The sequence below is a fragment of the Lampris incognitus genome, chromosome 7 (assembly GCF_029633865.1).
Source record: "Lampris incognitus isolate fLamInc1 chromosome 7, fLamInc1.hap2, whole genome shotgun sequence".
NCBI lineage: Eukaryota > Metazoa > Chordata > Actinopteri > Lampriformes > Lampridae > Lampris > Lampris incognitus.
The window spans coordinates 61,460,198-61,478,093 of NC_079217.1; the positions used below are offsets into that span (position 1 = coordinate 61,460,198).

General features: G+C 42.5%; 1 protein-coding gene across 2 annotated transcripts in view; it reads left to right on the plus strand.

The window, feature by feature from the left end:
* LOC130115453 (spectrin beta chain, non-erythrocytic 4-like) overlaps positions 1 to 17,896 on the plus strand; it is a 161,919-nt gene that overhangs the window by 12,488 nt on the left and 131,535 nt on the right. For both annotated transcript variants that reach the window (XM_056283117.1, XM_056283118.1), the window contains exons 4-13: positions 3,722 to 3,813; positions 9,586 to 9,666; positions 10,554 to 10,669; positions 11,239 to 11,351; positions 12,001 to 12,188; positions 13,870 to 13,987; positions 14,841 to 14,999; positions 15,955 to 16,257; positions 16,793 to 16,943; positions 17,391 to 17,527. In XM_056283117.1, coding sequence (XP_056139092.1) covers positions 3,722 to 3,813; positions 9,586 to 9,666; positions 10,554 to 10,669; positions 11,239 to 11,351; positions 12,001 to 12,188; positions 13,870 to 13,987; positions 14,841 to 14,999; positions 15,955 to 16,257; positions 16,793 to 16,943; positions 17,391 to 17,527 — 1,458 coding nt within the window. The remainder of the gene's footprint in view (positions 1 to 3,721; positions 3,814 to 9,585; positions 9,667 to 10,553; positions 10,670 to 11,238; positions 11,352 to 12,000; positions 12,189 to 13,869; positions 13,988 to 14,840; positions 15,000 to 15,954; positions 16,258 to 16,792; positions 16,944 to 17,390; positions 17,528 to 17,896) is intronic.

Sequence of the window (17,896 nt, forward strand, 5' to 3'; positions counted from 1 at the left end):
TTTATTTAAAGCTGTTTAGAGGCGTGTTGGCTTTTTGCCGACTTTGCGTCCCCGTGTGGACAAAAGCGGCAGTGTTTTGCGGCAGAAGGACTTTGCATAAGCAACGTTTGAAGCATCTTGTCACAGAGATCTCCAATCGGCCTGTGATAGCCAGTGCATTTGTTTAGGAGAGAAGAGTGAGAGGTGTCGTGGTGTTTTTTGTAAGCCAGCTGTTCACGAGACGTACAGCCATGAGGAAATGTGTCTCTAACTGTGGCCGTGTACCCCATCTGTACTGTAAATCGTTTTGACAGGCAGCGGCTGCGTTCATGTGAAGGAGATTGTAGCAGAACCAGAAGTGCTTCTATGGCCACATAACTTGAGCGTACAGAGGCTTTACGTGGTGACACTGGCGCAGAGACATATCGACAACTTCGAGGGTACACAGCGAATACAGAACGAATGCACACAACTCAGTACAAAGACAACAGAGCCAGCTGGACAGGGGACTGTCAACATCACTCCAAGTATAATCACTTCACACTGCTGACATATCGCTATTCAGCTATTATTATTATTATTATTGTTATTACTTTCCCCCACTTTCCCTCTATCTCTGCCTTTTTGTCTCTCTCATCCCCATCCCCCCATCTCCGTCTCTCTTTCTCTCTCCCTCCCTCCCTCCCTCTGTTGTGAAAGTGAGTTTGCTTTGCCCAGTCAGCAGCTGAGGCATAGACACTGCAGCAGAGAGAGAGAGAGAGCGAGCGAGAGAGAGAGAGAGAGAGAGAGAGAGGGAGTGAAGGGAGGACAGGATAAGATAAAAGGAGACACATGAAAAGGTAATCCTACTGTACTTGCAGAGACGGAGCCAAACACAAATAATGACAAAGACTCAGTATTTCTGCTGCTGCTGTATGTTTGTGTGTGCGTGCATGCATGGGTGTGCGTGTGTGTATGCATGTCGCTGTCTCACTGTGAGGTGCCGTTCAGGCCATATATCAAGAAAGCTTGCACGTGCACTACTTTTTCCTCGCACATGCACATAAAACGCTTGCACACATACTATTTTTACCTTGAACATGCACATAAAAAGCTCACATGCACACTACTTTTACTTTGCACATACATACTTTGCACATATGTGCCAGTTTTCTTGATATATGGCCTAAACGTCACCTCATATTTTGCCTACTGTGACTATAAACTGAGCCATATTTGTATATATATATATCGATGAAATCTCATGTTACTATGGTGAATACAGACCGGCTTGCATCTCTGAACAGTGCGAGTGTAGATCCACATAGCACATCACAGAGAACAGCGAACTGGTCAGCGCCGCTACTGGCCTAGCTTACAAAGATTTTCGAGCTCGCTGACCACTGAGACAGCCAGATCTAGTCTGAGTCACAGGGAACACATCGTGATGGAGGCAACACCTAAGAGATGCTGAGCATTTAGTCACTAGCGAGCCAAACACACCTGCTTTGCGTGACACACAAGACAGAGATAGAGTGAGACATTTGCTGTGTGTCAGTAAACATTGATGTAGCGCATGTGTGTGTGTGTGTGTGTGCATGACATTGTGCCTAGCAAAATGGGTAGCAGCTGATTCCATGGTGTCATGTCTCCATTTAGCCTGGATCATGTCACTGTGACATGATTGGCTGAATGGCTGTCACTGTCGCCCATCGTCTGGCACCGCGGTGATGATGTCACGATCGTGGATGCTACACTGAACAAGCACGCCGTCTGCCCACTCCTACCGCGCGCTCCTTATCACTCCTTTTTCTGTCTTCGACCCTTGCATGGGGTTATTTTTTAACTTCTGGAGTTTTAGGAACTGATGCATATTCTGCTGTTTTGATCTGCAGACATGTAGGTGGAGCCCCAGCATGCTCCCCTCAAGCGTAGGGGAAGTGTTCATCACAAACAGACGACATATTCTCGGGCTAAAGGATCGAAAACATTCAGAAAAATGTAATGCCCTGAATGCTATTACTGCTACTGCTACGACAAATACTGATGATGGAAATAAACATTATACAGCACCTTTCATACAAATACAGCTCAGAGTACTAAAAGTGAAATATTACAGCAAAGATTAAAAGTGTATTTAAAAATAAATTAAAAGATAAAAGCGTAGTGGAATGAAATAGAACTGGTAGAAGGCTAATCCAATATCATTGTGCAAGCCTCTCGTGCTCTCACTTTGCTATCACGAAAGAGCCCTCACATAATGCTATATACCTGTATATATATATATACACAACCATTTATCATATCACATCATGTTACATATATCAAAAACACTTGCATGTTAGAGTTAATACTCCTCTCTGTGCCCCTGAGCAAGGAAACAGAAAGAAGAACTGGAGTTGGTACCTGGGTGCTGCAGCTACCCACTGCTCCTATACAATATCCATCCATTATCTGAACCGCTTATCCTGCTGTCAGGGTCGCGGGGATGCTGGAGTCTATCCCAGCAGTCATTGGGCGGCAGGCAGGGAAACACCCTGGACAGGCTGCCAGGCCATCACAGGGCAGACACACACACACACACACACATTCATGACAATTTAGTACGGCCAATTCACCTGACCTACATGTCTTTGGACTGTGGGAGGAAACCGGAGCCCCCGGAGGAAACCCACGCAGACACGGGGAGAACATGCAAACTCCACACAGAGGACGACCTGGGATGACCCACCAAGGTTGGACTACCCCGGGGCTCGAACCCAGGACCTTCATGTTGGGAGGTGACCGCGCTAACCATTGCGCCACCGTGCTGCCCCTCCTATACAATAGGATGGGCTAAATGCTGAAGACAAATTTCATTGTAACCTGTACAATGACAAAATAAAATGGCTTTCTTCTTTTTCTTCTTCTTCTTCTTCTATAATGTATCTATGTGTTGAGAATCCTACCAGTGGCTAGAAAAGGGGCACTCAACACTAGATCCACAAAGGCAGAGGTCTACCACACCAGACAGGATCCAAGGTGCAGGCTGTGCAAAGACACCCCTGAGACAGTCCAGCATTCAGTAGCAGGGTGTAAGATGCAGGCTGGAACAGCGTACAACAGCGTATAACCAAGTGGCTGGGATAGTGTACATGAACATCTGTGTCCAATATGGATTGGAGGTCCCCAAGTCCAGATGGGAAACACCACCAAAGGTGGTTGAGAACAACAAAGCGAAGATCCTGTGGGACTTCAAGTTCCAGACTGACAAGCTGGTGCTGGCTAACCAACCAGACGTTGTGGTGGTCGACAAGGAAGAGAAGACAGCAGTAGTGATCAGTGTAGCAATCCCGAGCGACAGCAACATCAGGAAGAAAGCATGAGACGCTATAGAAATAACAAGGACTAAGGGAAGAACTAGGTTGGATGGGGAAGGTGAAATCCACAGTAGAAATCCACCTGCAGATTGCATCAGGTGGTCTCAACCACAAGAGTTGACTTAGTGTTCATGTATTTGCTCCTTTTTGAGGTTTAACTTTTATTTAGACAGGAAGTCACGTTGAGGTTTGATTTGACCCTTTTTCAAGGATGACCCAGCCAAGAAATGACAGTATCAGTGACCATCATAAAAAGTCGAAGACAGACAACGTGAAATCATTGCACTACAGGTTAAGAGGGGTAAAAATAGAAGAGTTGATTAAAGAACAGTTGAGAAGACATTACAAGCCTCTGTGTGTGTGTGTGTGTGTGTGTGTGTGTGTGTGTGTGTGTGTGTTTACAGATCCAGGTGATCAAGATAGAGACCGAGGATAACCGTGAGACTCGCTCTGCCAAGGATGCCCTGTTGCTCTGGTGCCAGATGAAGACAGCAGGGTGAGCAGTGACTTCATTCAACTTTAAACTGTGCTCCTGGCTTCATGAAATAAACAGGGAGCCTCCATGCCCTGACCTGAGGTGTTCAGTATATCCACCCTGAGATGCCCTTTAGCACCACATTTATTCCCTATTATGGAGCTGACCTTTGACCTCCCTGTGATCGGGTGAGGGGGGTTAAAGGAAGAATGATTTTCCCCCACTGGGATCAGGTGTTTGACTTTAAATGTATATTAGCAAAATTTTGACCTTATCGCCAAAAATGACTATCTTGTATCGGAGAGTGTTGGAAAGAGGTGTCAGTCAATTCCAACTGTGAAACAACAGTTTGCCAGATGCTGAGATTCCTGGTTTTCGTAACCTGCGTTCAAGCCTGGAATCTTGAACTTGTTAAGCAAACCAGTAGAGGGCACCCTGCATTTTAGTTATTCAATGGCCCTCCACTAAACTACGGCTCCTCGCATGTTCGTCTCACTGTACGTTTCAACTTTCTAATATAGAGGAACCAGCTTTGCAACACAACTCTGCAGAATCCAAAATACCTTTCAAAACAAACAAAAAAACCAAACCAAAAACAAAAACACATAATAAACACTGCTCCAAAGGTAGAATAAAGAAAAAAAGATTACTTTTGAGAAGGGCCGAAAACTTTACGACTATAGTCACAAAAATGATGCTGAGCCGGCTATGCTACTGTTGGACAGGTGAGCAGTATTGTTATTAAATATATAGCCATATGTGTGATAAGTTATGAATATTGTACTGTTTTCTTCACTTGACATGTTTGCGGGCTCTCTGCTTTAGCTAGCTTGCGACATTGTGGGATGTTACTAGTGTTAGTTTTATTGTTTGCAGGCCTCAGTCGCTCAAGGGAACGGGCGTACAACTGGTATAAATGGGCTAACAGGGCTAAGCCCTCTCTATTGTTTACAATAATGATGAGAAAATTATTGTTAAAAAAAAGTCAGAACAAATTGTTTTCAATTTTGATGGAACCTAGAGCAGCAACAGCACCAAATAGTCACAACAGAAACACAGGCACCAAATAGTCACAACAGAAACGCAGGATAATAACACAAGGGTTGGCTTTTTTTTTTTACAGCCCAAACACAGTAGCATCAACTTTCAATCATCTTCGTATTGCGTGAGTGACAGGCGGCGTGACACGCCCCCTTGACTTGCCAATCATTTGGGCATCCAGGGTTGTGGCTACATGGGGTACAGCCACGGACGGAAGTGACGCAAAATCTCGCCGGGCGTATTTCGTTGCTCTGGCGCTTGCTAGCCTAGCTCACCTCCTGAGAGACATGGCAGTAAATTCAGAAGAAGCCCATGAAGGCCATTCATAGTATCCTTTAGCGTAGATGTGCAGATAACGGATGGTAATCCATGTAGGACTGTTTTACTTCAAAAGCCCACATTAGGCATGTAACTTTAGCAGGACAAATGTTTGGTTATACGGTGTCCGTGCACTGGCGATGAATCTGATACAATGCAGTTTATTACCCACCCCTCACTCCTGGCGGAGCGTGGCAAACGCAATTACTTAATAGGGATAAATGCACAGAATCAACATTTTAAATATAATGTTATCTCTATGGATAAAAAGCTACAGTGTCGCAGACAGGTTATTGCTAAGAAGGAGCAAAGCTGCACCAACCACTGAGCCCAAATGGTGTTGGTATGATGAGAACTCCCAGTCTGCCTCTCCTGGAGTTGGTTTTTCTTCAAACCAGTGAATTATTTTCTGAATACTGCATGCCCAATAATAAAAAAGGAAATTAGGCAAAGCCAGGCCTCCTGAGTGCTTTGGTCTTTGAAGATGGGTTTTTCCTGATTCGGCTAGACTTATTCCCCCATATGAATGAGATGATACTTATATCAAGGGTTTTAAAAAAAGATTTTTTAATTAGGATGGGGATGTTTTGGAAGAGATATAAAAACTTTGGTAATACTATCATTTTAATTAGGTTAATGCGCCCTATTAATGATAATGATAAAGAGGACCAGCGATTCATAGCCTGTTACACATATTAAAAGGAGCAGTGAAGTTTTTTGTAAAAGTAGCTGGAAAGGAGTGATTGACCTCAATTCCCAAGTGTTTAAAATCATCTTGGACCCGTTTAAAGGGGGAAAGGCTAGGAGGAAGTGCATCTGCTTCAGCGTATAAAGGGAAGAGTTCACTTTTTTTTTTTGCAAATTTATCTTATACCCTGAGATTTTTCCAAATTGATTCAGGATGTCTAGAATGCAGGGGAGTGATAAAGCTGGACCAGAGACATACAGAAGCAGATCATCTGCATAGAGAGAAACTTTAAACTCTAGCCCACCTCGGTGTATGCCTTTAAAGTCCTTACAGTGTCGCAGTGCTAATGCAAACAATAGGGGGGAGAGAGGGCACCATTGTCTTGTCCCCCTTCCAAGGGGAAAGCAATCAGACTGAGTGTTATTAGAGATTACTGTTGCAAGGGGAGAGGAATAAAGCAATGTATTCGTCTTTAAATCCAAATTTTTGTAGGGTGAAAAATAGATATTTCCACTCGACCCCATCAAAGGCCTGCTCAGCATCAAGTGAAATCACTACTTCTGGGCATTTTGACCGGTCTGAGTGGACCACATTGAATAGTTTTCTTAGATTTGAGTAAGAGTGCCGGCCTTGAATAAATCCTGTTTGATCAGGTGAAACGATATTTGGAATCACACTCCCCAGGCGCTTAATAGTACCTTAAAATCTACATTTAGCAAAGAAATAGGACGATATGATGCACATAATGATGGATCTTTCTTTGCCAGCAGGGATATAGAAGCCTGTCTCAAAGTCATAGGAAGAATGCCTGAGGAGAGTGCCTCTATAAACATATCTTGAAGAATTGGTGCCAATTGGAGGGCAAACTTTTTATAAAATTCAGCCGTAAACCCATCAGGATTGGGCGACTTGCTATTTTGCATAGATTTAATTGCCGTAATTATTTAAGAGATCGAAATGTCCACACTCATCTTGGTATTTTGTTATTCTGATACAGTGGGAATAGTCAAGTTTTCAGAGAAGGCATGTAGGGGAGCAAGGTCATCACTACATTCTGATGCGTAGAGGCTAGAGTAAAATTGCTAAAAAGCTTTATGTCATCATGATCTGTCAGCATCTCTCCTGTATGTGACTGAATCTTTGTGATTGAGCGGGTAGCAGCTGCTCGACAGGCTTGCAAAGCCAATAATCTACTCGCTTTATCTCCAAATTCATAGACTTTGTGTCTGGATTTCAAAAGGAGACGTGTTGCCTCATCAGTGGATAAAAGATTAAATTCAGTTTGCGGTTTCAAACGTTCCTTATATAGATCTGGGGTCGGGAATTGAGCACATTTTGAGTCAATATTCAGGATTTGTTGAGAAATCTCATTTAATTTTAAGTTTTTTTTTTTAATTGTAGAAGAATAAGCTATGATTTGCCCTTGGAGGTACACTTTAAGAGTCTCCCATACTGTGGCTTGTGAGATCTCCGGGGAAGTGTTTGTCTCTAGGAAAAATTGTATTTGGGCTGAAATGAAGTCCACAAATTTTTTGTTCAATAATAGATGAGGGTTAAGTCTCCAGATTCTATTTGGGGGAGGACGATTGGGAAGATCCAAATCAAATATGATGGCACTATGATCAGATATAATAATACTATTATATGAGCAAGTTTTAACCTTAGGCAGCAGTCTGTTATCGAGTAGGAAATAGTCTTTACGGGTATAGGTATGGTGCACATTAGAAAAACAGGAATAAGCTCTGGTGTGGGGAAACTTAAACCTCCAAATATCTGAAAGACCACATTGATTCATGAAGTCACTCACAACTCCAGCTGACCTAGAGAGATTCTGGGGAGTGTTTGATGACCTATCTAAGGTTACATCTAGCACAAGATTGAAATCACCTCCCATTATGAGAAATCCACTGTCGAGCTTAGGTTTTGTCAAAAATAATTTCTCAAAAAAATTACTGTCATCGCAGTTAGGGGCATATAAGTTCACTAAAATAACAGGACTGGCAATGAGTTGCCCAACAACAATAATATATCGCCCCATTTGGATCACTAATTACCTCTTTGGAACGAAAAGAAATGTCTTTGTTTATTAATATGGCTGCCCCTCTGGCTTTTGCATTAAATTTGGAATGGTATACTTGACCAACCCAATTTCAATTAAGACCAGAAATATTAGCATTACAAAGATGAGTTTCTCGTAAAAATGCTACGTCTACCTTCAATTGCTGCAAATGAGACATACATAACTATGTCTTTTCACTGGGCTATTGATCCCTTTTACATCCCAGGATATGAACTTAGTAGGGTAAACAATCACCTTATTGGATTGACCTACCATAACAGTCTAAGAAAAGAAATAAAAAGGGAGAAGCAAACCACATTTGGTAGCCCAAAGGTGATGTCCTGTTTGAAAGAGCACACGAATGGGGAAAAGAAGGTAATAAGAAAGCGACGAGAAGGGGGGAGGAAAACAAAAAAATGGGGGGGGATACTCAAATCCCATGTACCTGTAAACCTGTCGACCTGTCCCCTTTTACTGCTATTCGCTTTGTGCTTAAATCCTGCACTTCAAGCTCTGTCTTTATGGAAAATTGAGAAGGATGAAGAAAAATGAATTTAAACTTGGTATCTCGCTACTTATGTATCTAAGCAGTTATATAGTGAAAACGAACTTCCAACCGTTGTCTCTATCAACAGTTCTGTATCTCAACAAGATAAAGAAAAAAAATAATAATAGAAATACAAATACAATAAATAATTAAAAAACCTTGTGCTCCATGGCTATGCACAGCAGCCAAGGCACACACTTAACATGACTTTACTAGCCAGACCGAGTTCATCAACTGAGCGTTAAACCAAATAAAAGGCTATTATGTATTCGGCTAGTATTGATAGCATGTGGTTAACAATTAGGGCTAATGGCTTAGCGTTAGAGGCGTAGAGTTAGGCATCGGACCATTTTTATGGGTACTGATCTATAGTGTTGTAGAGCACTTGTTAAAACAAGGTATATAGTGTCGTTGCTGTAGCTTGGTATCTCGGATGTGATGCTGCTGTAGCGTGAACTATTGATGGGTGTAATGCATCTGTTAGCCCACCCACCCAGTATCGCCACCAGCCATCACTGGGGGCATATATTTGTCGATGTTGTGGCAACTCCTTCTGGTCACTGAGATTGGTTGCTGGAGAAACATTTTGATTGTACCTGTAAGAATGTACCAGGTCTTACTGACAGGGTTGATGCTCCCTGTTGAAACACTCTGGGCTTATTGTGTTTCTGTTTGGCTTACAGATTGATTTAATCGCTTTTAAATTCAATTCTTTTCAGTGGCGTTTAATCAAGATGGGAACAACTTGATCTGCAAGAATTGGTTTAAAAACAGAATGATGGACAGCCAATGCATAGGATTCAACAGGGGGTTCTGGCCACCCCAGCCCTGGTTTCTATATCTCATGTCTTGTCCTGCTCTGACAACCCCATACCAGTTCTGAGTCCTGTTCAGTTTTCCTCTGTTACCCATTTGCCTCAAACCTGTTGTTGATTACTCAGTCAAGTTTCTGTGTAGTTTGTTTGTCTGTACCATGTCCTCTTCACATGTGTTCCTGATACCCTCATGTTTTTTGAATTAAACCATTTGTTTCACCTGTTACCACGTCTGCATTTGGGTTCTCAATTCCTGCTCCCGCTGTGACAAAAGCTGACAATTCCACAAAGAAAATAATAAGCCTGTCCTCTTGCTTTGGTCCAGGTACCCCGAGGTCAACATCCAGAACTTCACCACCTGCTGGAGAGACGGCCTGGCCTTCAACGCCCTCATACACAGACACAGGTACAAACAATATGTTAATATTTCTTTGTTTTATTGATGTCTGAGTGATTTTTAATTCACATCATTACCCCCAGTACCATCTGCTTCTGTTTGATTAGCTGTACACTGCTGATGGATCGGTCCATTATCGATGGGTGTCATGAAAGTTTCATCTGATTTCATGCACACACTCCCAACACTTTAACCAACATTTTAACATTATTATTATTATTATTATTATTATTACCACTACTATTATTACATTTTAACATTATTTATAACACTATTGTTATTATTATTATTATTACCACTGCTATTATTACATTTTAACATTATTTATAACATTATTATTATTACCACTGCTATTATTACATTTTAACATTATTTATAACACTATTATTATTATTACAATTTAACATTATTTATGGCATTAGACAAAAACATATCTATAACATTTATGTTAATGTTTACTGTCTGTAACATTAAACATTACATTTACTGTAATGTTTAGCAGATTTAGCAGCCCGTTTTCCGAAGTAGCCCGTCTAATGACGATGACCCCGATCTGTGCAATCAATTAAATTCTTAATGTGGTCACCTTAATTGATTAATCGGGCGACAGAACTCGATTATGATTTTGATTTTTAGATACTTATCAAGTGAAAATGCCAAACATCTGCTGGTTATAGTTTCACAAATGCTAAGATTTACTGCCTCCGAATCATGTCCTAATGAGGGTACATGAGGGTACACACACACACACACACACACACACACACAAATTAATGACAGGAGTGGAATTTGGTTGTCACCAAATCTGGTTTAATCTGACAGATACCATACAGTAAAATTAATGAGCTATTGTAAACCTGATGTGAACTGTCCCCGTCCTCTTTCGTCCCATTCAGACCGGACTTGATAGAGTTCCACAAGCTGACGCGGTCCAATGCCACTCACAACCTCCAGCAAGCCTTCAACATCGCCGAACAGAACCTGGGCCTTACCAAACTCCTGGACCCCGAAGGTGAGACGTCTCTTAAGGTTAATAAACCGCAACTGTTTCATGTTCAGTGCTCGCCATCTACGGGCTTGTCCGTCCCAGAGGTCTCTCACCACGGCTCCATCAGGAAACTGCACCGGTTTTTCTATACTTGTGGGGACCCCTCATTGACTACATTCATTCCCTATCCCCTAACCCGAACCTTAACCATCAGAACTACATGCCTGACTCTTACCCGTACCCTAACATCCAGACATGAAACATGACAGGTTGATCTTTTTGCCTCTTTTAAGGCAAAATAATATTGAAGCATTTTTCTCAAAGTAAACGTGCGGTTTCATTCAGCACAGACGCTTTTGACTTGGCACGCCAAAGTCATTTAAGGATTGGTTGGTCTTCTGTTGGTCTTCCGTGTTATACGGCATACCAGGTCTGACTTGGTGCTTGAAAACTGGTAAATTGCAGTCCATTTGATTCCCGTCGGTTTAGATTTAAACGAAGCCCTCTGCGCGGACACATAAGAATTGTGGGGGGAATTTGACCTCTCTCGTGTTATGCCTCCTTGTGGTTCACTCCTCTACTTCCTTGTTTAGATGTAAATACGGAGAACCCAGACGAGAAGTCCATTATTACCTATGTGGTCTCCTATTACCATTACTTCTCCAAGATGAAGGCCCTCATCGTGGAGGGCAAAAGGGTCGGCAAGGTACCCAACTCCTACACACACACACACACACACACACAGATTTCTTGCATTAGCCTTTTCTTTTCCTTATACTTAATCAACCCTTCTCTCAGAAGAAACTGTTTTGTCATTTGATTTGCGAAGTTATTTTGTGTTTTGCAGACCCACAACCTGCAAGAAATGAAGGCGTACGTAAATGTTATTTTTGAAGTGTTTCAGTGATTTTTCTTGGAAAAACTCATTGCTTCACTTGTGATCCGGATTCCAGTGTGTTTTATTGGGAAGCTCTGTCTCCATGCAGTTAGCCTTGTATTTGTTTGACCAGTCCTGGCTGTTTTATTCCTCTACATTTCTTATTTTTTAACTTCTTTTTTAAAATTTCATTTAGTCTCATTCTGTATTTCTTGTTTAACATCTTTTTATGTCTCATACATATGAAGCACTTTGAATCACCTTCGTGTGTGAAACACGCAATACAAATAAACTTGCCTTGCCTTCTCACTCGCTGACTCCCCCACTCTCCTCCTGATCTCCATCTCTCCCTCTCTCTCATACACACACACTCTCTCTCTCTCATTCCGTCTCTCAACCTTCCTCACCCTTTATCTGTCTGTCTGTCTCTCTGTCTTTCTCATTCTGCCTCTCTGTCCTGCCCCCCCACCCCCTCCAGGTACTAGATAATTGTATTGAGGCGGAGAAGATTGTTAACCGTTACGATGCTCTGGCCTCAGACCTGTTGGAGTGGATCGAGAAGACCATCTCCGTCATCAGCAACCAGAAGTTCGCCAACTCGCTGACTGGTGTACAGCAGCAGCTACAGGCCTTCACCACCTACTGCACCATAGAGAAACCCATCAAGTAGGTCATCAGGTTATACCTATCTGTCGTTCTGTCCTGTGCACTTAGAAAGATTACTAAAATATCATATACCCCCACCTTTTCTCCAAATTACCCCACTCTTCCGAGCCGTCCCAGTCACTGCTCCACCCCCTCTGCCGATCCGGGGAGGGCTGCAGACTACCACATATCTCCTCCGATACATGTGGAGTCGCCAGCCGCTTCTTTTCACCTGACAGTGAGGAGTTTCGCCAAGGGGACGTAGCACTTGGGAGGATCACGCTCAGCCAGAGGAGGCGCTAGTCCAGTACCCCCGGACGCGCACCCGCATCCGGCTTCCCACCCGCAGACACTGCCAATTGTGTCTGTAGGGATGCCCGACCAAGCCAAATGTCATATAATGTTTCATAATTTAGTCTAATTAAAATATTGTGGTCCAATTAGAATGACCTAATGTAATCCATTCTTATCTTATTTAATAGGAAGTAACTTGCTCGAATGTAATTTAATCTGTTACATAGTATAATCTGGTTTATAATCTGATCTTTTATGAGGTTTGAAAATGGTGTTTCTGCTGCTTGTGTTACATTGTATACAATAGTCTGGTAAGACAGGAGAGCTATGTGTCCATGTGCTGTGCACACACACACACACACACACACACACACACACACATAGGTATACACAGACACACAAAAGCAAAAACACAAAAGAAAGAAGGGCGCAGTGAGCATGCAGCTATACATTAATGCACGCATGCAACACACACAAGCCGTGCAATGTGTAAGATTTAAACTGCTGATGTGTGCGCACACACACACACACACACACACACACACACACACACACACACACACACACACACACTGTGATAAAGCATTGAGTCAAAGTCCAGTTGATTAGACACGTATTCTGATTTATGATTTCTCTGGTCACCAACCCTGCACATGAAGTCATGTTTTTGTTTTTTGTTTTTGTTTTTTTGCTTTCTCTATCACTCCCTCTTTAAATTGCAATTCAAATTGTCCATGTTGGAGTGACAGGATGAGGACCTATACTGACATGAATATAATACTAAACTTTAGCAAACAACGAATGAGTGAGTTTTTTTCTGATCCTGCTGCTGTCTTTTTTGTTTCGCTCTCCTTATTTGTTTGCATATTTTTATTTTGTGTTCTATTTCTTTGTATTATGTCTGATTTGCTGCTTCATTTCCGTGTTGCGTTGCATTGCTATGCCGTGTCTGTATTGTCAAGTCAGTTTTATTTGTATATAGCCCAATATCACACGTTACAAATTTGCCTCATGGGGCTTTACAGCAACACGACATCCTGTCATTACACCCTCACATCGGATAAGGAAAAACTCCCTAAAAAAAAACTTTATTTCTTATTGTGTTTTGATTTATGGCTTTTTTCATGTGACTGTTTTGTGGTTTTGTTTAAAAAAAAAAGAACAGGATTCAGAAAATCCTGCAAATATCACCAGTATAGTGAATGTCAATATAACGAAAAATCAAAACAATTTAATTTAACAACGAGCGGAGTTTATGACAATATAAGACATGGTTGTTGGTCCCAGAGCATAAACTGGTAGAATGGGCTCAGTGTTGGGTTTTTTTTATAATCATGGTTTATCTTTCTGATTTCTCTGTCTCTCTCGCTCTCTCTCTTGCGCTCTCTCTCTCTCTCTCTCTCTCCAGGTTCCAGGAGAAGGGGAATCTGGAGGTGCTCCTCTTCACTGTCCAAAGCAAACTGAGGGCCAACAACCAGAAGCCTTACGTGCCTCATGACGGGAAGCTCATCTCTGACATCAACAAGGTGATCAAGGAATGAATCGCAACTCTTGAGTTTTACCTCGGCTGTTTGAAACATTCGCTTGAAATACTGGTTGTTCAGCTCTTTTGGCACGTGCTGAATCAGATACAGAGCATTGTTATTGTCACCATCATCATTGTTATTGTGTAATTTTACAGGTATATCTACTGTATGAACAAGCTGTCAACATCAATAACAATTTCCTCCTGTTTCACTCGTTCACAGTGTGTGTGTGTGTGTGTGTGTGTGTGTGTGTGTGTGTGTGCGCGTGTGGCTATCAAATGGCACAAGAAAAAAAATAAACCCATGGTAAAACTGTGGTTAGAAAGTTAGATAATTATTTAAATTAACCGTTCCTGCAGTTGACTGAAAATAGAGCATTCAGACAAATTGAGGAAGTCAGATGCCGGTGACTTTTTGGTGAATGTGCGCAACCGATTCTCTGAATGAACTGTGATGAAGACGAACACAAACTGTGTTGAGGATGAACACAAAGCAGTGTCAATGGCTGAAGAAGACTCTGGCTCTGTTAATGGCATCCTGCTGGTGTCCATTTATATGTTAATTTGTTTGAGATCGTTCGATTAAGGTGTTTAGATGGCATGTACTATCAAATCACGACCTTAAATCCGATTAAAATCCAATTTTGACCTTGGACATCATTACACCGACAGTGTAAATTTGAAATTCAGCTAAAAAGAAATCATCGTTTGAGTAACGGTAACTTCCTTTAGTGTTGTCTCAGTTGCCTCTTTCTGTAGTATGGAAGACAACAAATTGTTGTAGCTTTCATCGAAATGGCGTGATAAGATTATTAATCAGCATGTCCATATAACCTTCCCCATCTCCCCGCCAGGCCTGGGAGAGGCTGGAGAAGGCGGAGCATGAGAGAGGCGTGTCTCTGCGTAAGGAGCTGATTCGTCAGGAGAAACTGGAGCTGCTGGCTCAGCGCTTCGACCACAAGACCACCATGAGGCAGGCCTGGCTCAACGAGAACCAGCGGCTGGTGTCACAGGTTAGAGGCCGGAGTCCAGACCTCCCCGCAGTGGGGCGCCCACAAGCCTTCTTCTTAAATGGGGTGGGGTTGAACCAATGAATCATTTGATGAACAGATATTATTTTTGATCCGGTGAAACTGTGACTACTGCTATTATGTAATGCAGTAGTAAATTTGCTACATAGTAATTATATCATAATAGTACTGTATGAAGTACTGGTAAATTTGGTACACATCAGTTATGTCATGGTAGTGTAATAGGAACTAGTAATGGCAGTACATTTGCTATATAGTTATCAGATCACAATAGTACAACATGTAGTAGTAAAATTAGTACATTCGAGTAATAGTCACATGAAGTACTATATGAGGTAGTAGTCGTATTCGTGAATTTGCTACATTGTAATCATGTCATAGTAGTACAAGAGGAAGTAGTAGTGTATTTGATTAATAGTCATACTATGTAGTACTCTGTGAAGTGGTAGTAGTAGTGAATTTGCTACAATGTAATCTTATCATAGTATTACTACATAAAGTAGTAGTTGTAGTAGTAGTGGTATATCCACTACATCGTAATCATGTCATGTGTCGTACATTTAGATTATCAGGAGGAAGTGAGTAGGACAGTCAGTAGTACAAAGTAGGTTTACAATGACACGTATCAGAAAACAGGCAAAATATACTGGTAAGAGCAAGTAGAAAAGGGCTTGATAGTGGACACCAACAGGCATTGTGTTTAAGTAAGCAAGGTGCAATGCAGTTCAATTCAGTGGCGCTTACTGCCATGAAATACTACAGTGCTTATTCCTGAAACACAGTCAAAACATGCACATCCAAATGACATAACCAAACTCGACAATGTGAAAGAAAAATCTTTTCTTTTCCTTTTCTTCTTCTGTGACATCCCTCTCCCTTTCCTCCTCTCCTCCCCTCCCCTCCCCTCCCTCTCTTTCCTCCTCTCTCCCGTCTCCAGGACAACTTCGGCTACGACCTGCCGGCGGTGGAGGCGGCCATGAAGAAGCACGAGGCCATCGAGGCAGACATCACCTCGTACGAGGAGCGCATCAGCGTGGTGGTGGAGCTGGCCAGCGAGATGGAGGCGGAAGGATACTACGACATCCGCCGCATCTCAGCACGCAAGGAGAATATCCTGGGCCAGTGGAGCCTGCTGAAGGAGCTGGTGGTTGGCAGGAAGGCCCGGCTGGAGAAAAACCTGGCGCTGCAGAAGACCTTTCAGGACATGGTCTACATGATAGACTGGATGGAGGACACACAGGTACTGGGTTAACAGTCTGTGTGTGTGTGTGTGTGTGTGTGTGTGTGTGTGTGAGAGAGAGAGAGAGAGAGAGAGAGAGAGAGAGAGAGAGAGAGAGAGAGAGAGAGAGAGAGAGAGAGAGAGAGAGAGAGAGAGAAAATTTATAGACAGAATAATTGATTAATGGAATAATTCCTTGATAGATGGATAGGTATGGATGGATATACAAATGTAATGATTATTATTATTATTATCATAATAATGTTGGGACGGACAGACAGACAGACAGGAGAAGGACGATGGGTCTGTATTGTTTTGTTTCATTTAAAAAGAAGAAAGAGGAAGACAGAAAAAAAGAGGGGAGGAGAGAGAGAGATGAGGGGCCAAGTAAGATAGACAGGAGATGCGTGTTGTGTTTAAGCTGGAAAGAAGAAAGAAGAGAAACAGGTCGAAAACAGTAAAAGTAGCTGCTGATTTAAAATACCAAGTTCTGTTCCCTCCTCCTCCCGTCATGTCTTCCACTTTGTCTGTCTGTCTGTCTGTCCGTCCTCTCCAGGTCCAGCTGCTTTCCAAGGACTTTGGGAAGCACCTATTGGAGGTGGATGACCTGCTACAGAAGCACAGCCTGCAGGAAGCTGACATCACCGTGCAGGCAGAGAGGGTGGAGACACTTAATGCCGCCGCACTCAAATTCACCACCATCGAAGGTAGACGTTAACACACACAAAACACACACCTCATTAACGTGTGGTATCGCTCAGTTATCGTGTAGTCCAAGATTCAGTTGCATTGATGGTATTTAATAGTTGTACCTTTACCCACCCCACCCTTTCTCCATCATGTGATCTCTGTACAGCTATAAACTGACTGTACACAGTAGTAGGACCGCTTTATTTTGTTCTATGAAAAATACACAGGCAAGCAAGGTGAATCCGGGTCATTTCTGTCCCTCTCGCTTATGAAGGAGAAGGTCATGAGACAGGTGGACGATGTCTCCAGATAACTGGGAACGTGTGGAAAGTCAATCCGGCGTTTGTTCTCAAGCTGTGAACTCATTCAGAGGAAATACTGCAGTACTACGATGACTCAGCTGCTGTTCACTGCTGAGTTTGTTTTTTTTTCTTTGCCAACTTTTTCATCCACACGTCTTCTAGGTTACCAGCCATGTGACCCGCAGGTGATCTGTAACCGTGTCAACCACGTCTCTTCCTGTCTGGAGGAGCTCAAACAGCTGGCAGCCAAGAGACGTTCGGAGCTGGAGGAGTCTAGACAGCTATGGGCCTTCTTTCAGGTAGGGTTAGCCTCATCAGACACCAGACACCACTGAGAATTGTCGCAGTTGTTCTGTGTTTACACCTGTGTCACCTCCGTTCTCCACATATAACAACTGGTATTACTGCCTGTTGGCCTTCCTTGAGACTGGCCCAGCCACATCTTCACTTTTTAGGATAAAGCTACAAAATGACGGATGGGTCACATGCCAAAGTCCCCATTATAGTTTCCCAGTTGAACAAACTAAATCTCCTCAAATATAAGTCATCTACTGATTTTCTTCTATTGAGTCAAATGCTGTCTTATGATTGCACTCTTGTGAATTTTGAAAAAGTAATTTACTCACAGGGCGGCACGGTGGCGCAGAGGTTAGCGCGGTCGCCTCACA